This window comes from Rattus norvegicus, chromosome 4 (assembly GCF_036323735.1).
Source record: "Rattus norvegicus strain BN/NHsdMcwi chromosome 4, GRCr8, whole genome shotgun sequence".
Lineage (NCBI taxonomy): Eukaryota > Metazoa > Chordata > Mammalia > Rodentia > Muridae > Rattus > Rattus norvegicus.
Window position 1 is genome coordinate 86542987 of NC_086022.1, and position 19763 is coordinate 86562749.

Consider the following 19763-nt stretch of genomic DNA (forward strand, 5'->3'; position numbering starts at 1 on the left):
TTTGCTCTTTTGTTTGTTTAATACTGTCAAAGGGCACCCACTGTCCTAGAACATACGGCTTTCCTCCAAGCAGGCCAGTGTGTCTTACCTGCTTACTTGAGCCCAAGCCTTTGGAGATATGCATATGATTTTTGTCATTGGAACATCTTGTTTGGTTTCTTTGAAAGAATATAGTTTTCTTGGCCTCCAGACAGTGTAGCATTATGCTGTTAGAAATGTTCTTTGATAAGTAGTAGGACAGAGGGGCCAGCAACAGGGAATCAGTGTTCGTTGCTGGATTTGAACTGTCCTTTTGCTAATGTTTGCTAATGGTAAGACCATGTTCTTGTCAGTCTTGCAAGTTATATGGGGTCTTGAGTTCCACGAGACTTCATGTCTTCATGAAAAAATGTATGAACCTTTAAGAGAATTGTGGTGATGGGGCTGGGGATTTAGCTCAGTGGTAGAGCGCTTACCTAGGAGGCGCAAGGCCCTGGGTTCGGTCCCCAGCTCCGAAAAAAAGAACCAAAAAAAAAAGAGAGAGAGAGAGAGAGAATTGTGGTGATGATCTGACCTCTCAGTTTCACTCTCCTGGTCAGATGGAGATTGCCAAAGCTGTTCCCTGTAAGGTTATGAAAGCTAATGGGATTGGAAGAATGCCTGGCACAATCTACACAAGTTGGTAAGGGATGCCATCATTATCCCTTTCCTCATCCTGACATCAAGCTCTGGACCCAACTGACACCAACTTAAGTATTGCAATTTGCTGTCCCTCAATGAGAAGCTGCGAACCTTTGTGCCTCAGTTTCCATATTTGTAATTCCAGGCAACTCTACCCCTGAAAAACAGTTTTTAAACCCTGCCTCTGAATTTTCAGTAGGATTCCAAAGTGGAGTAGTTACGTGTTGATTTCCCTGACACACTAAGAACTCAACATAAAACTCCACGTGCCGCTGTTGTTTGTAATATACAATTATTGCTGCAGAGAGCAGGGATAACCAAGTTAGTTATTGTTCTCTCTCCATCCCCCTTGCCCTGGTGCCTGAGAAACAGAGCATCCCCATGGCAACCACAGCAGCTGGTCCCTAGATAAGAGGAGCTGGAGTAGGGCAGCGGCAGCCAGTGCAGCCGAGGAGTAGAGCCCCAGCACGGTCAGAAGAACTGCTTCTAGCCTTCTTCTCCTCTGCTCAGCACCTGCATTGACTGGTAAGTGCTTTGGATTTTTATCCAGGAACTTTGATGAGTTAAAGAAAACAAAGCCAGCTTCCAGTAACTTACTGCTTTCTTCTGTTTGGTGGGACAAAGCAAAGCATGTTGGTGACATTGAGTGCTTTATGGAGCAAGGCTAACCTGGGGCTCTCTGGGATGGACAAAGTCACAATTGTCACATCAATTTGCTAGGGGTGTGGGGGTCCTGAGCTCTGTGATAGTCTGTGTCCTTCCAAACAAAACTGAAGCTTGGAGCTGAATGTGGCGGGTCCTCATACTCACTTGAGGCCCTGGGGGTCTGGGCAAAGTGCGCTTGTCTCAGGATATCCTCACATCTTCCTTCGCACCACAGTCAGCCCATGAAGAGGACTGTGTGCAGGGTTAGGTCTCCACATGAAAGAATTCTATCTGCTCATGAGGTGCTCTGGGGCTTGAGTTCAATCCTCAGTTCAAAAGAAGTTGCGAAGTGTGTAAAGCCAGAGGGAGGGCTAACCAAGTCTACACCATGCTGTGGATATTGGTCTTCCCAAACTTGTATTGCATCAAGTAAAGCTAGACCTGGCTGTGTGGGGATGTCCCATAGAATGTTATATGGTTAGCAGAGTGTCTGGCAGCTCCTGAGAGAGCTTCTCTTGACCCTGAGGCCTGGAAATAGGTGTTCTCCCCCTTAGGTTTGTGCCTGTGGCTGTGCTAATTTCATTCGCAGCTTTGGAAATGGCTGGCACTAGGATGGGATTGGTATGACAATTTAGATTAACTTAAAAATAAGTATCCTAATTACAGCGACTAAGTGAGCAAAGACCATCCACCCACGGAAGGGTCAGTGTGTGCCTGGCTTCTGGCTGAGTGCTAGCCATGTTACCAACCCTAGGGAAGAGCCCCTGGTACATCCTGCTACAGACATGAAAGATCTTGCATTCTTGGCCTTTTGGCTAGGATCAAGTGTGCAGACATGAAAACTAACTTTGCAAGATAACACAAGATAACCCAGCAAGAGTGAGAAAAATAACTGAGACAGCTTCTGCCTAGTGCCACCTCACAGTATGTCAGCTTTGGGGCAATTTCCTGCCCATGTATTAAAATGTATATCCTTTTGACAGTGTCCTTATCAGACTGAGCACGGGGACCCCAGTGGAGGAGTTAGAGAAAGGACTGAAGGAGTTGAAGGGATTTGCAACCCCATAGGAAGAACAACAATATCAATCGACCAGAACCCCCAGAGCTCCCAGGGATTAAACCACCAACCAAAGAGTACACATGGAGGGACCCATGGCTCCAGCCGAATGTCGTAGAGGATAGCATTGTCTGGCATTAATAGGAGGAGAAGCCCTTGATCCTGTGAAAGCTCATTTCCCCAGTGTAGGAGAATGCCACAGTGTTGAGGTGGGAGTGGGTGGGAGGGGGAGCATCCTCATAGAAGCAGGGGGAGGGGGATGGCAGAGGGGGCAACCGGGAAAGCAGAAAACACTTGAAATTTAAATACATAAAATATCCAATAAAAAAGGGGAAATAAAATGATCAAAGAAATGAAAAAAATTTTAAAAACTCAAAAAAAAATGTTTAGCCTTACCCTCTTAAGAGAACACAGAGCCTGGGCCAGCTTGTAACCTCAAACTGAGCTGCAGAAACAGCACAGCTGTCCCCTAGCCTGGGTGAGTGGAGACTGTGGCCTCAGCAAAATGTGCATTCAGGTTTTCATAGCTGTGCTGGCACTCAATGGCCCTCTGGCTCTTTTTCAACTTAAAGAGATACCTTCCCGGGTGCCAGCTCCTTGGTTCTCTGTTTCTACTCTCAAATGACTAGGTGACAGATATCACGAGCACTGGCTTCACAGTAGGATAATAATTCATGGCTCTCCACTCCCAGTGGCATTTGCAGTAGTATGAATTCCAGGGGAGAGAAAGGCTGGGTCCCTTATGAAAAGAGTTACTAAGGAAGTTCCAAGACTGTAACACGTGGAGTCTTGGAAATTTCCCCAAGACCCTAAAGCTAAGGCTGTTGGTCTATTCCACACATCCCTTGGGTCACCCACATTCTCTCAAGTAACTTCCAAGAAAAGCTATTCAGTCTTTATTCTCTGAGACATCTGAAAGGCAGAAAGGACGAAGGATGATAAGGCTGTTATATGGTTCACCATAAACTCATTTAATAGCAGAACCCGACCTGAGAGGATATGAATCTTCTTGGCGTCTGCTCTTGCAGCCTTCATGGTGAATGCTTGAATTTGGTTGTAGAAATAATGCATGAAATGGCCCGGGCTCCCTGGGGCCCTTCTAGGCGTCTTATATAATGAAAATGTCCTGGTTTCCACAGCACATTTGTCCTCAGGTGAGGGTGGGTGGACCAATGCTGATACTCATCAGTGGGTCAAAGTAAAATCCAGAGACCCTGTCAAGGCAGGAAGAAGCAAGAAAATGACAAAGTCACAAACGCTTTAACTAAAGGTTAAACGTTCCTATTGTAATGTCTCCTCGAACAAGCATTTCTGAAGGCTTTTTTTATATATATTTTTTGAGGTTTATTTATTTTTTATTACTTTTTTTATTAACTTAAGTATTTCTTATTTACATTTCGAGTGTTATTCCCTTTCCCAGTTTCTGGGCCAACACCCCCCTAACCCCTCCCCGTCCCCTTCTTTATGGTTGTTCCTCTGAAAACTTTAACATTGGGGTTGGAATCTGAAGACCCAGGGGAACCAATTATTTAGTTTAGAAAAAATCTTGTTTCCCATCCCCCAATTACAGAGAGCAGTCAATGGAGCCATCTCTGTAAACCTTCTCTGGCCACCATGACAAGTGCAGAGTCTAAAACTGGGACACAGAGTTAAAGGGGTGATGCATGGGTAGAGTGGGGAGCAGAAATGAGACAGACCCTCTTACCGTTGTAGCGAGCTTCCTTTCCTCTGAGGATGGCAGTGGAGAGCTGGGCAGGACTATGTGGTCTTAGTGATAACTGACCTCCATCGACAAGACAACTCTGAATCCAGACACTCCCATTATCGTTACTTTTTGTTGTTTTCTTTGAAGATTTAATGACAAGACAGTCACAAAGATATCACTCAGGATTAAAGTATCTTGTAGTCCCCTGGCCAAAACATGCCTCTGTCTGTCAAACATCTTTGATATTGTCGTAACATAAAATCCCAGATCGGAAAACAGTCTCCCAACCCCTCCTACAGACAGTATTCTGCTCCACCACAGCTGGATTTTAGCCATACTGACTTAAAATAGAATTGCTTCCTCTATGACAAAAACTATATGAGTTATCTTTGAGAGGAGCCCTCATCAGACTCGTGCTGAAGCAGTGGCTGCCCCAACCTGTCCAGGGAATCCTGACAGGATCCAGCTGATGCTTCACCAGCAGGTCCTTCCTGTTGTGGTCCATGGCTGATGAAACTGCTTATCTCAGATGAGGGCAAGTTCTCCACAGTTCAACATCTACATGGAAGAGAAGTCTCTACTGCTTCTTGGGGTTCTTCAGTTATGCAGCCGCTCCTCCTCAGCTGTCATACGCAATGGTATAGAATAATAGCTATCCAATAGAAAGCACCTTCAATGTATTAAACATTAGGCGATCCAACTTCATCTTCACAGGAACTCTATGGGGAAGTTGTCATTTCTTCAAGTCTGCTTGGCTTAAAAGCATAGGTTCGAAGTAAAAAATACCAATGACTGGGCTCATAGGAGATGTCACTCCAGTCCAAAGAGTAATTTGCTTTAGGTTGCAGGGGAGAAGGGTAGCACCACAGAGCAATCTGTCAAGTGTACACTAAAGGGACCAGATCTGTGCAATGATTCTAGTTGTGAATGCATGACTACTGGTAGGCCAGTTTGAACTCCCTAAACTTCAGTTTGCTTTGAGGATGGATGCTTATAGCAGATCACTGTGGGTGGTTTTCAACACACCTGTCACGTTGCAGACAGGAGGAAGTTTCATCAAATAGGGCCATGTTGCGTCTATCACATTTCCTGCAGCTGTTAGCATAGAGCTCATTCTTCCTGGGGGACATTCCCCTTTTCAAAACTACTGGCACAAAGTGATAGCCTCTGGATGATTACAACACACTTCCTTATGGTTCCAGGGAGCTGGCAGACTGTACCCAGTCACAAGGAACAATGGTCTACATTAATGTCTGCTGAAGTCACTCACACAATCAGTTTGCTAAGAGTGACACTAAAAGCCAGGCTCAAGTGATCCACTAATGGCCCATCTGCTCTGCAATGACCTCAGCTTGTGGGGGAGAATCTCTCAGTCTTCCCAGGGAATACCAACTTAGTCTTCAAAGTGAATGAGCTAGCTCAGTCAGAGCTCCCAGACTTTCTCTGTGGATGGTCTGCGGGTTCCTCTGCCTGTTGCAAGAACAAGACTCTCATGAATAGAGGATCAGCTTGGTCATTTTAACCTTGTTCATTTCTCCCCTTACCCTTGCTGTTACAAACACTAGCAGTAAATCAACAGAAGGGAACCCAAGAAACAGACTCTAATGAAGGTTTTCTCAGAGCCTCAGCTAATGCATTTCTCATCTAGACTTGACATTCATGAAGAATTTCACTTCTCCTGGACAAGACTATAACTAATCACTAGAAAAGATCATGTGTCTGTATTCCAGGAAAGAGGTATCCAGGGACAGGAAAGGATTTGCTTTTATGTCTAAGAAGGGAATAGAAATATTCACAAAGACCAAGCTTTTCCTCTCTAGTTACTTGCTGTCCTCATGTGTTCATGAGGAGACAGCTGGGTTACTTTATAAGTTCCAGTTACAAGGACCCAAGAGCCTTATTTAACTCTGGGTTCAGAGGATTTTCTTTATTTTTAAGAGACTAGAGTGCGAAGAATTCACTAGGACTAGGTTTTAATCTAAACTTACCTAAGAAGACATGTGACAACGAAATAAATTAAGTAAACTTGTGTGCTCCTGTTCCTCATTTGTTATGTAGATATAATCATACTCTATAGAACTCAAAACAGACAATGCACATGATGGATGCCTGATGTTTCCTTTAAGTCGTAGCCAACTCATTTCTAATTCAAATTTGACTAGCTTCATGAACCCTTAAATAGGCACATAATAAACCTTTGACATACAGCACTTTCTAATAGGTAGAGAGATGACTGTGTGTGTGTGTGTGTGTGTGTGTGTGTGTGTGTGTTGCTTCATTTTGTCTTACATCAATTTAACAATTAACTATAAGAAGAATACATGAAAAATAGTATTGAGATGGATCTGTAAAAATAATCACTTGGTATTTAATGTATTTATTAAATAAGAGAATGAATAAACAGAAAGTATACTGACATACTTAGATATTGTTTTTAACTTCTCCAGTGCTAGAAAAGACTCTCTCTCTCTCTCTCTCTCTCTCTCTCTCTCTCTCTCTCTCTCTCTCTCTCTCTCTGAGGATGTCCACTGAGATGATGACCACTGAGCCAGTGCAGTCTCTGGAGCTTTCAGAAGACATACTAGACAAGCTCGATCCTCATGGCAGCCACTCAGGTAAATACTCCATCGGGAGTGTCTGTCCTGTAAGCCACAGGAGGGTTCTCTGCCATACTGCTTTCAGGCAAGTCTGAGAGAAGGGCCCCTGAAATTCGATAGCTGCTGCCTTCTGGTGACAGTCTACACCAGATGGACAGGCAAATAGCCATGGGTCTGTGGGGTCCGCCGTGTAAATATTAGCTGAAGTACTGGTGAGAAGTTCATTGGAATTAGAGAGACAGAGAGAGGCAGAGAAGCATTGTCCTGTGTTTTGGATCTGACAGAGTCCCAGACAGAGCATTTTTGAGGCAATAAATGGAATGTGGCAATATAGCTTGTTTCCAGTATTTTCCAGCACACTTAAACCCCATGTGCAGCGCCAATAAAATATTTCAAATATCTCTCTTTGCCTATCAAGACAGAATTTTAAATAGCCCCTTTCTGCTTTATTGTCAATCTGTTTCCTTTCCAGAACTGACTTTTTGCATAACCTTTGTAATGAAAACACCAAAAACATTTCTGCCTCTCCCCATTTCTAAAAATGAGACACTCAGACTTTTGATGGATGTGCCTCTTGCATATTCATAGTCTTTGTTAATGCCTCATCTGGCTATGACTCCTCTCATCTCCCCTCTCCTCGATTGCCTTCAAGATATTTTATGTTCAGGGTTCCTCCAAAAAATAGGGAAAATTACAATTGAAATGAAAGTCAAAATTGAAACAAATGTCTGGCTCTCTGCACTAGGTGCGGAGTAGCACCTTGGGTTTGGATGGTAGCCCACCCTTAACAGATTCATGTGCAAGCTATGCCTTCAGGGACCCCACAGCTGGGCAGCACCCATCCTAAGCACCATCAATCAATACCTATAGTGCATCTGACATGGGGAAGGGGAATAAGCCACTATGTGGTAACAACTTTGAGGCATTACAGTCTAGGCGAGGCTGACAATGGAGCTGAGTAGCTCCAATACTTGCTTGATCCTTATCAATAACCTGGTCACATCTGTAAATAGAAGACGAAAGTAGAACAACTGCAGGCTTAGTGTGGGGATTACATGAGATAATTTGTCCAGGAGGGGGGTGAATACTGAACAACTGGCAAGGTATAGGCACTGAGAAGTTGGAAGAGCCCACATGTGCAGTGAAATCAGGACAGTCTCCCCACACCTTCTTTTCATATATAGGTGAACTTCACACAGCCCAGGGCCCTAGAGAGTTCAAACTCAGTAAGTATTGATTAGATTGAGGCTGGTGTTAATATTATCAATGTCTATTATCGATCCACTTAAAGGAAAAGCTGACTTTTCAGTGTCACCAAAGACATGTGAGTTTTTTCCTTATGTTTTTCTATGAGGATGGCTGGTGATATGTGCATATTGTGTGTGGTTACTAAATGTTTCCAGTGTAACTTTTCAAAATATGTGGACTGTGAAGGACTATGAAGATCTCTAATAGATTGCAAGCAACTTGGAGGCAAAAATAATTTCTTATCATTTTATTTTTAGGATCTAATAAATTATTTGACAGATGGTAGGTAGTTAAAAAATGTCTTGGTAGAATCATGAATGACGTTGGGTATGTCTGAACCCACAAAGGTTTACATATTCAGTTTTCAATATTTTAAAGTAATTTATCTGAACATTTCCCAAAGAAATGTATAGAGAAAAAGTGGGAGCCAAGTATAGCCATATACACCTATAATCCCAGTACTTAGGAGAGGCGAAAATATCACAAGTACAAGGCCAGCCTGGGCTACACAGACAGTTCCTGGGATGGGAAGGGAGCAGAAAAGAGGGCAAAAAAGGGAAAAAACAAGAGAGGGGGAGGGGCAGGAAATACTGAAATGTTAAATCAAATCAACCTCTGAAGTCCTCATATTCCTTTTCATATTTCTAGAAATACCCAGACTGTATCCAGGTCACAGTTATGAGCTTTTAGAGAAAACATGCGGTTTCTTTGTGATTCATAATCGAATAGCTCTTTACACTAAATCTATCTGAGTCCATTCATTCAAGGACGTATTGAACAAGCATGTACTTGTGGCTGCTAAAATGATTTTAAAAAGCAAAGTAATGCCAGAATAATACCGACATCATCATTTAAAATATTATCGAAGCAAAACTGCTGTTAATATTCAGGAAATTAGAAAGAATGGTCAGGGCTGGGGTTAACAAAGACTGAGAATGCTGGGGCTCCCTGCAGATCTGCTGGCAGCTCAGGCTGACTGATGGCATGGTGGGTGGGATACTGCGCAGGTGATACCCAAAGCACATACACTGATTAGATGTCACCTCCACTTAAACAATGGAGACAAAATCAATGCATCTAGAAATTAGGTCCCGAGTTTTCAGAATCAGCAAATGAGAGACTATGGATGTGAACTCGAATGCGAGTTCGTTCAACTTGCATTTAGAGCACATTTGTTGGAGAGAGATGCAATTAAGAACAAAATCCTCCAAAGCGTGTGATCTTTGTCTCCTTGAAGACTCCGATCAGAGCTTAAAACTACAGGGATTAATCACTTCAGAACAATGGATCAGAGCTCGAGCAATGGCAGAGAAATGCAAGCAAAGCAGAGCAGAGCAGAGCAGAGCAGAGCAGAGCAGAGCAGACAAAGATACCTGGATTTAAGATGCAGGCTAGATGCTAGACAAGGCTTTCAGGAGCCAAGTGATTGGTCTGGAGTCATCGCCGGGGAGAACCTCTGATGATGTAATGTAGAATCTGGGCTGCTCAGGATCTAGTAAATGTGGTCATGAAAAGTAAAGAGATCATAGAGAAAGCAACATTATAATTTTATAACTTTATAAAGAGGAGACTTGCAAAAGCACGGGGCACAGAGGAAGGTAGATACTGAAGTCTGAGTGGGGCTTTTCAAGAGGACTCGGCAGCCCAGAGAAGTAAGGCAAGTAAGAGATTCGACCTATATCCTAGTGAAACAAACGAGGTTCTAGGAGCGTGAGTTACGGTGGGCTTGTGGCCATTTAAGGAAAATGATTCTTGAGCAAAAGAAGCTGAATGGTGAGCAGTGATGCTACTGTTCCTGCAGAAATTCAGCTTAAGTCTGGTCACATTTTTCTGCTTCTCTCTGCCTTGATAACTCTGATTTCTCCAAATTTAAACTTTTACCAGAGGGCTGGAGAGGTGGCTCAGTGGTTAAGTTCACTGGTTGGCCACAGATAAGAGTTGGAGACCATCTGTAGACTCTGGAGAGTCTGGGTCGGATGGAGGGATGGGAACCAGTGCCCTCTTCTGACCGCTCCAGGAACTGCATGTAGAGGCACACGGGCAAACAAAACACGTAAAACAAATATAGATGTTAAACACTTTTTAAATTTCACTGAGTTCCAATTTTCTATTTCATATACAAACATGCAAGTGTACTTGAGTCTTTCGTTGATGTGATAAAAATAAGTACTTTTCTGGCCAAATGACCTCTGTCCCTAACGTCAAATGTGGTTAAAAGACCAACCAGTTGTGACTCGAGAGCTGTTACTCCTTTTCCTCTTTGAACCCATTTCCTCTTTGAAACCAGATGACCTTTCAGACCAGTTCATTAAGGACTGTGACCTGAAAAAGAAGCCAAGAAAGGGGAAGAATGTACAGGCCACTCTGAACGTTGAGTCCGATCAAAAGAAACCCAGAAGGAAAGATACGCCAGCATTGCACATCCCACCTTTCATACCAGGTACGGGGTGAGACACGGTGCTCTCCGTGGCTTCAATGGCAGTCTCATATGACCGGACATCATCAACACATGGGGAATAAGTCCCCACAAGCTTCCGAAGTTACTGTAAGCATCTACATCGAGCAAGCCTGGGGTGGCATCAAGATGGAGGATTAATGGGGGCACTCACATGACATGGGCTTTCCTCAGTCCCTTGTCCCCTGACCATGGAAGAAGCTGGAACAGCAATGGAGCCCAGGCTAACATCTCTATTGCACTTTCAAGTATGTCTTGTGATAGGCTTCTTCTCCCCCATCTCCTTTACTTCTGACCATTTACTCCGTATCCTTTCTACTTATAACATGTTTTGAGGGACACTAAACGTGTTTTCAGTGCACACCTAGGTGGAATTTGCAACAAGAAGCAGCATTGTCATGGACGTTCTTAGATCAAGATCATGGGTTATGAGTCTGATGAGTGACTGTGGAAACGCTTGTAAAGGGGGCCATTAGAAAAGGATGAAATGGTGGAGAGTCACCGACACCCAGTCCCTCTCCTTCTACATAGAAGGTGAAGGTGAAGTGACAGTGACAGTGGAGAAATGACTAACAGATCAGGATGAAGGAGTGTAACTCACAGCCTGTAGGACAGACATATGACACCCTCCTCACTGCTTCAGCTCTGAAAATATCAGAGGCATTTCTCTTTCTTTCCTGAGATAGTTAACAGTGGTGGCAATTCAGGCAAAATGAAACTGGGCATTAAAAACACCTAATAATAAAAAACTATTCTCACTTATTTATAGGAAATCCTTTTTTTTCTTATTTTTTAAAGCAAGTTTAAAAGCCTCATTGTTTGCCTTCTTCATGTACCAGCCCACAATGTACCTATGCATAACACTTCAGGATTAGGATCTGGAAACTTCACTACTTGACCCCGTTCTTCTTTCTGCTCCTCTAACCACGCAGGTGTGATTTCAGAACACTTAATTAAAAGATATGACGTTCAAGAGAGAATTCCAAAGGGCAAAACAGGTCCAGCTCTTCATAACACTGATGTGGAACAGAAAAGGCCAAGGAGAAAAGACACACCTGCCTTCCATGTGCCTCCCTTTGTTGCAGGTAAAAGCAAAGCACACAAACAAAACAGCTGGTCTAGAACACTCACAGGAGGGGGAACAGGTTGGCGTCTAACCATCTGGCGATGCGAGGGGCGTGCCCTGTGTCCTGGCCTAGCAAGCTGTGTCACACTCACTTGCCCAGGGGAAGAGCACACTTCCTGCTGCCTTCTGGGTTTTTCTTCATTGGTAGTTCCCCAGGGGCTGACGTAGAGGAGGTGGAGGCTGAGAAATTACTCCTGATTCAGCAGACATAGTCAAAGTCACTCAGCCAGTGAAGCAAATGTCAGTGGGATCTTGAGAAGAGGTGAAATTCCTGCTTCCCTATCTTATGTGGATTATGCATGCTAGAACTCATGAATAATTTCCCAAATGGTATGGACTAATTTTCAAGACATGAGACAGATGTAGGAAGATAGAAAGGATGCACAATTATTAATAGGTATCTTAATACATGTCAGATCTCTCTCTCTTTCTCTCTCTCTCTCTCTCTCTCTCTCTCTCTTTCTCTCTCTCTCTTACACACACACACACACACACACACACACACACACACACACACACACACGTAATGAGGTATTGTCCTTGTCCCTGGGAAGTTCATACACAAGTTGAGGAATGAATGGGAAAAGAAACAAGGAGAATCACAGTCAGACCCTGCAGACTTACAGAAGATCCTTGAGTCAGGGAAGCTCTACTCCAAAAACTTTCAGGGGCAGACATCCCTGCATGGCCCCAGCTTCTCTTACTGGGTTAGCTGAGGTGCTTTATTTCTGGAATCTTTCAGTACGTAAAGAATTGGCAGTAACCACAATGCTAGTTAAGCTGAGAAGGATGAAGCCTTTTGGCGCCTATTCAGAAAGACTCATGCTGGTTCTAATCAGGTTGTTGAGAGGAACTCACAGGCAAAGACACCACAGAGACATATCTCATTAACCCTTGGCAAGTGGAAACCGGACAAGGATTCACTATCCTTTCTAAACCTCAGGCTAACCATCTCACTCCCTTAGGTTAATGAGCTTATTTGACAAGTCCAACTGCCTGAGTGAAGCCTCTGTGGGGAGTCCTCTAAGACTTCCTTCTCTGTCATGCCCAGGCTTGGTTCAAATTTGGCTCATGGTTGAAAACTGCACGACAGGGAATGTTGGGTGTGATTGGTCAGAAACAGGTATCAAGAACTGTTTAAGAGAAAAGCAGTACTCAGTCTATCTTGGGGGCAAAAAGACCCAAAGTAAATAAGGATAATACAGCATGTAATAGTGACCACCAACAGGATAGTTGGGAGTCAGAATTCAAAGCAGTGCATTTATACAGAAGAAAGAGAGTGCCACCTTTGTAAATGACACATCTGTTCACTTAGGGGAAACCCCTTAATTTGGTTTATGAGGACAGGTGACACCTTTGTCAAGGCTCCTCAAGGTTTGAGGAACATCTACCTAAAGCAGATAGCAGTGGTTTGGATGGTGCCTAGATGAGATCTTGCTTAGAATCAGCACAAAGATCCAGGACTAGAAATCTTGGCCTACCACCAAGGTATTTCTTGGCCCAATATGCTAACATCTTCCAAGCAGCCAAGTTTCCTAAACTCTAAATTCTGCTCTATACAGAAAGAAAGGAATTGACATTTACTAGATCTTTACTATGTCTGAGACTTGTTCTAGATGCTGGATGTGTGGGAACGCCAGGAACATGACTGCTGCTCAAGGATTCCTAGCATGCAAACTATGATTTTAGCAGAGGGTCTATAGGATATTATTGGCGACTGCAGAATGAGGGTATGGTCTTAGGAGATGGCTTAGTGGATAAAGTATAGGGCTCCAGTTTAGATCTCCAGACCCAGCTTTTTACTCTGGGTATAGACGTAGGCCCAGGGCTCATGAAGAAAAGGCAAGAGATGTCAAAAGCAGGCTGGCTAGCTAGCCTGGCTGAATTGATGATCTTCAGATTAGGAGACCTTGCCTCAGTATGTGAAGTGGAGAGTGATTATGGAAGATACTTTATCTCTTGCCTGTACACATGTACACATGTACCTGCAAACATGTAGACTCACATGCACGTATACACACACATGAAGAATTAAAAGGATAAAGAGATTGAAAGCCCAAGTCTTTCTTGCAGCATCAAGCCCTTGAGGAAATGCAAGTTATTTTCCCGATTAGGTAAGATGAGTCTTGGGTGGGTTGAGTGAGCTCCTCAGTAAGGACGAATAACCAAGGGAAGAGCTCTGGTTTTAATGTCACCCTTCAGAAACACAGTTCTGACTCCTCAGGAGAACAGAGACCAGGAGGAAGACAGACCAAGTCAGTGTTGCTCAAACTGTCCTCAAATGCTTAAAATGACAAGGACAGGAGAGGCAGTAGAAGCATGTGCCCATCCCTATGTGGGTTCTCTGAACAGGGTAACCAGAAAATCAGCACTGTGCTGAGCTCTGTAGTGGGCATTCTTCCAATGCTATGACAAAACACTGAAGAAAATCAATTTAAAGAGAGGAAAGTTTTGTTTGCCTTAGATTTTCAGAGCTGTTGTTCATAGTTACTTGGCTTTGTTTCCTGTGATCCAGTGTCAGGATAGAACATGGCAATATAAGGTGCATGGTAGAGCAGGGCACTTTGCCTTTAGTGGCTTGGAAAGAAAACAGAATGGGAATGAGATGGGAAAGTCCCTCAGGAGCATTCCCCCAGTGATCAATGATCTCACTTCCTGCTGATGGGCCCTATATCCTAACACTTCCACATCTCCAGACATCAGCACCAACTGGGAGTCCCATTAAAAGTCCAAACACAATATATCCCATACTATATCCCATATTGTTCCCTTATAAACTATTACAACCAATGTTTGCCTGTGTTGATATAAAATTTGAGCTCATTTTGCACATTAAATTATGTTCTGTGCCCCTGTGGGCAGATCGTTCCACTTCAGGAAGGGCAGGCCTTTACCATTTAATATGTCCCTGCTATTCTTGCTATCCCAGGGCCTCCTCCCACCTTCTGGCCCAGATTTTTAAGGACTCTGTTTCAAGGGCACCCAGAGTAACTAGAAAGTTGCTGATCATAGAAATTCAAAGATTTTTGTCTATTTTTAATTACCTGAAATTCAACTTAATGTAAAGCGATATCAAAAAAGGCAGGTTGAAAAGTTTGACCCATCAACATAGCTAATTCTACACGCTCCTGGCACACTAGTTTTAATTCTAAATAAAAATGAAGCTCTATGCAGCTGTCATTAGAGGAAATATCTCCAACAGTGTTTTATGAGTGATTTATGCAAAAGCCTTAGCTTCAGCCAGACTTGAAATTGTTTTTCTCCTCCAATAAATACTAATTGGTTAAAAATATAAACAAACTAGGAATTAAATCAAATGAACAGTCATTAAGATCCACACACAGTTTTCATTAATTTGTTGCTGTTGAGTGGAGGCCAACGCTGTAGAAAGGCCCCGTGTGGAGCACGGCTTCCGATCCCCAAGCTGAGATCTTTAGGAAGTGTTGCATGGACTGGAAAATCTCTAATGAGAGGAGTAGAGGCAGTTAGTGCAAGGCTGTGGCGGGAAGCATGGCTAGGGACCAGAGGGAAAAGACAGAAATTACCCAGACTCATTTGTCATTTATTAAAGTGGTCCTATTTTCACAAATGGGCAGCATCAATGAAGTCTCCTTTGCTGGCCTTTTCTGAACTGATCAGCTGTGAAAAATGATACAATGGAAAGAAGGAAGGAAGAAAGGAAGGAAGGAAGGGAGGGAGGGAGGGAGGGAGGGAAGAAGGGAGGGAGGAAGGAAGAGAGGAAAGGAGGAAGGGAGGGAAAAATGAAAAAGAAAGAAGGAAAGAAGAAAAGAAAGAAAGAAAGAAAGAAAGAAAGAAAGAAAGAAAGAAAGAAAGAAAGGAGAGAAGAAGGAAGGAAGGAAGGGAGGGAGAGAGGGAGGGAGAGAGGGAGGAAGGAAGAGAGGAAGGAGGGAGGGAGGGAAAAATGAAAGAGAAAGAAGGAAAGAAGAAAAGAAAGAAAGAAAGAAAGAAAGAAAGGAAGGAAGGAAGAAAGAAGAGAGGGAAGGAGGAAGGAAGGAAGGAAGGGAGGGAGAGAGGGAGGAAGGAAGGAAGAGAGGAAGGAGGGAAGGAGGGAAAAATTAAAGAGAAAGAATGAAGAAGAAAAGAAAGAAAGGAGGGAGGAAGGAAGGAAGGAAGGAAGGAAGGAAGGAAGGAAGAAATTAAATCTTCTGAATTTTACAGGCCAGCAAAGAATAACTTCATATTTTGCCTAAGTAAGGATTCACCTAATATTGCTACATTTTTTAAAAATGGGGATATTTTAATTCTATCTTCAAATGAAGAATTGATCTAGAGTGTAGCCATACTGTGTGTGAAAATGCACTGCTCTCTAGTTCCTTCCCTTTGCTCTGACATGTGGGGGCTCTGCCATCCAAGGGCTGGCATCGGGAGCAGACACTCAGAGTTCAGTAATTTCTCTGGTGCTTTTAGATTTGACTTTGTTAGACTTACTGTCCCATTCAAAAGAGAAACAATCTAAGAAATTATAGAAAAAATAAAGTGAAAATAAAAACATATCATCTAGTTGATCATAGGTATGACTGTAAACATTTTTATAGTATTATTTAGGAATGGTGTGGGGCAGGGGCAAGCAGTACAAGGGCTACAATGGGCCTGTGGAGGTCAGGGGACAACCTGTAGGGATTACTTCTTTCCTTTCACCATAGAGGTCCTGGAGATCAAACTCAGGCTGTCAGGTTACTGACATGTACATTTGCTCCTGAGCCATGTCATTGGAGTTTTGCTGCACATGTTACAAACATCTTATTGAATTGATGCAATGCCTCTTTGTAAAAACATTAGTGTCTTCATTTTATATGAGAGAACATTTAGATGAAATATTACCTTGTCCCATTTACATTAAAAGACTGGCTAAACTGGAACGCACAATGATTGAGCTCCTAAATCCCTGAGCCTTTATTCCTACCATACTGCACAAGGGTGAAGGTAGCCTATGGCTCAGGCCTCTGTCTCCCAAATGAAGTCATCTTGAATACCTCGGCAAAGATCTAATAAGGTCACTTGGTTCTTCCTAGTCATGGAAGTATTTCTGGGTCACCATGCCTTTGAGAGCAGTCTTGGGGCTCCAGGGGCTGCCTGATTTTTCAATTGGATATTTGTAATTGCAAGTCTACATTTTGTTTTTGCAGGTTTGACTCTCCTCGAGGATGAGGGCACCGGAGTGATTATGGAGGATGAAGAAATGGATGGTGACAAGCTAGCTATTTAAAGACATCTCCCCTGAGACTGCGTGTAAATAGATTACATTGGTTCCCTATGGTGATCTAGAGGAAAAAATAGATTTGTCTCTGCTCTCATTTTGTCCTAGTCGACTCTCAGATCTAGACACCTCCTCCCCAGGAGACCTACTACTCAGATTGCTGGTCACCTCTTTGTCTTTCCTCTTTAGTTGCTTTGTAGCCCCACCTTCCAAACTTTCATTTCTCTATACACTGCAAAGGAAAGTGATTTTTTTCCAAAGTAAGAGAGATGAGACCTCGGTGCTTCATATCTACAAGCAAAAAACATGGATGAAAGATGGGGTTGGGAGGAGGTGGTCCTTTCTTCCTAGCTTATGGTCAGGCAATCTGATTCAACATCAAGCACTCAGGAGTTCAGTAGGGCCACAGCTACCAGTTAGACTGGGTGAACATGTGGACTCTAATTCACAGAACGCTCTGACAAAATGGTTATTCCTATTTTCCTTTCTACCTTGAGAGTCCAGTTCTGGCCACACTCTAAAGACCCTCATTACAGATGTCACAAGAGTTTAAGAAGAGGAAGCCGGCCCACCATGCAATAACAAAAGACATAAGAGGCAGAGGATGCTGATCTATGTGTGTGGGGGGGTGTCTTATAATTAATTTAATTGTTAAAAATGAGAGTTCTTAACTATATTGGTTGTCTTGACATTTGTGAATTATGTCATAAGCAAGCCATCCCTAATGGGAGGTGAATAAATACCAATCGTAAGGAATTTATTTTTTTAACTCTAAGTCCCGTCGAAGGTTCTTCTGATAGTTCTACCATTTCACTTACTCAGGCTCTGACACATTTTCTTGTATAAGAGGTGGTGCTGTCTAGTGAACACAGATGTGCATGTGACTCCTGTGCAGCTGGCAATCTCTGAGTGCCCGTGGGAACGTTGCATCTGCACTTCATCCACCAGACAGCAGACAGGGAGAAGGTGAGGACTGAAAGGGAGAAAAGCAGAGGATCTAGTGCTCAGACCAAGGTGGGGAGCATGGGGCAGTTCTATACATACTTGCAGTCCAGCTGTTTGTTAGCCTTTCTGTCTTTCTGTTTCCCTTACAAAGATGTGGAAGATGCAGTACATTTCAGAAATAAAGACACTTCAGCATACATCTCTGTGTCCTGGAAATTTCTCCTAATGTTTACTTAGAATTATAAAAACAAAACAAAACAAGAAAACCAAAAGGTTTTGCAAAGAAGAAGCTACAAACCTTGCACAGTTCGGTTTGATTTGCTCATATTTTTGTTTGGTCTGTAAAGATTATTTTTAAGTCCTTGAATTACCTGTTAATATGTAAGGATCAAATCAAGAAAATTTGTAAGAAATTCTAGATTTTATACTGTCTTGGGAAAAAGGTCTAGGCATGCTAGGCTTTACCAAAACATCCTAACTAATCCTATGACCACTACTGAGTTATATACACAGTTCTAGAAGGCATGCACACTCTACATTTGGAGATCTGGCCCACCCTAGCTACTGACCCATTGACTTCATGCTCCAACATTTTCTGGGAGTTCAGTACCCTGGTAGTAAAGACATGGAACCTGTCCTCAACACTTTCTTCTCTTCTTGCTCCAGGCAATCCAAGTTTAGGAAAAGGATCATAAGACTGTGACCAGATTGCCAATTGAGTCATAAATGATGAAAGGGCGGCAGTAAAGTCTTTAAGCTGTCTAAAGCAATTTCAGGCATGTGAACAGCAGCATTAGCGCACCAGCAGTGGAATGTTTTGCAGGTTTCTCACTAAGAAAATACAGATGCACTCTTGCCTTATTAGATTTTTGTATTTAAACACACGGTTCACCTACAGGTTGTGCTTAATAACTCTCAGTAACTTGGGAAAGCACCCATCATTTCTGGTGGAAACAAACTGACTGTTCTAAAAGTGAAGGCCTTGGATCGAAGTCCTAATTGTATGAAACTGAGCAAATCCCCAAAATGCTGAGTTTGAATATAAGGATAATGGTTCTTATTTAACCTTCTCTGTAGTTTGGGAATCAGCATGTAGACCATGGGTTTTGTAAGCTAGAATGTTTATCCACTGTGATCTGGGAGGACTTGAGAAGGGACAGTGTCTTTCTGTGGATAAATCCCAGTAGCCTTGCTGTTGAGCTGTGAGGAGTTATAATGAACTAGTTCAGAGCATTGGGAGGATCTCAAGTACGGAGAGTCTGCCCCCTGTGCAGCCCTCATTCAAATGTCTACTTTCTATTCCTGGGAAGCTGTACCTTGTGACAGAACTCAACTTCTATGGAAAGGGGCAAAGCCAGATAAAGTACACCCAAACATGGATGTCACTGCAGAGATGTGAGTTGAAACCAAACCTCCTCCATGCCCTTTGTCCCATGTGGCGTTTTTGCTGGGCAGTAAATTAGTGAATAGACTTGTGACTAGTTCTCTGTATAGTGCAAATTCCCTCCAATCAAATGATGGTGCTGATAGCAAATGTATTTCAAGCACCATTCAGAAAGCAGGCTCAAGAAGCAGCTGTCCAAGCATTCTTTCAGCAACATCCTCACTGAACCTGAACTTGTTAAGATAAAGAGATTCCATGAATGAGAAGTCACTCTCTTTCAAAAGCAGCATCCCATCCAGACAGCCTTTAATAGTTATTGGCTAAGCTCACACAGCCAGCTTATAATGTCTAATTATTATGTGGAAAGTCACAAGAGGTGTTGTAGGATGGGACAGGAGCATGAAGAAAGAAAGTAAGGTTTTCTTGTTATTACTATTGGGTGAGTTTTTCTTTCCCAGACTATGGTATCCAAGTTGTCCTAGTTAAAGAAGAGGAGAATGAGCTAGCATGCAGTTGTGAAAATGAGTTTGCTAAGCAATATTTTCCCCAGCTAAGAGTCTAGTCACACGATGAGTTTGAGAAACCTTTCATGTCATCTGAGGGAAGCTTCCTTGCTACTGTGATTCACGAGTGGGAAAAGGATATTCCCAGGAGTATCAGAGCCATGAGGGGAGACACAGCCAGTGGGCAGCTGGGAATGTCCTTGCATTCCCAGACGCCTGG

General features: G+C 43.0%; 1 protein-coding gene across 5 annotated transcripts; it reads left to right on the forward strand.

Moving 5' to 3' along the window:
• The first annotated feature begins 1037 nt into the window (after positions 1-1037).
• On the forward strand, positions 1038-17853 carry Ppp1r17 (protein phosphatase 1, regulatory subunit 17). Of its 5 annotated transcripts, none has more exons than XM_006236545.5 (5): positions 1038-1185; positions 6588-6682; positions 10200-10352; positions 11300-11452; positions 16641-17853. In XM_006236545.5, exons 2-5 carry the CDS (start codon positions 6589-6591, stop codon positions 16718-16720), a joined length of 480 nt encoding a protein of 159 aa, XP_006236607.1. In that variant the 5' UTR covers positions 1038-1185; position 6588; the 3' UTR covers positions 16721-17853. The 5 variants fall into 5 exon arrangements, with proteins under 5 accessions (XP_006236607.1, XP_063141712.1, XP_038963073.1 ...); NM_153467.1 differs by having other exon boundaries at positions 1135-1185; positions 6515-6682; positions 16641-17849; XM_063285642.1 differs by lacking the exon at positions 10200-10352 and having other exon boundaries at positions 1059-1185; positions 6515-6682.
• Positions 17854-19763: the final 1910 nt, after the last annotated feature.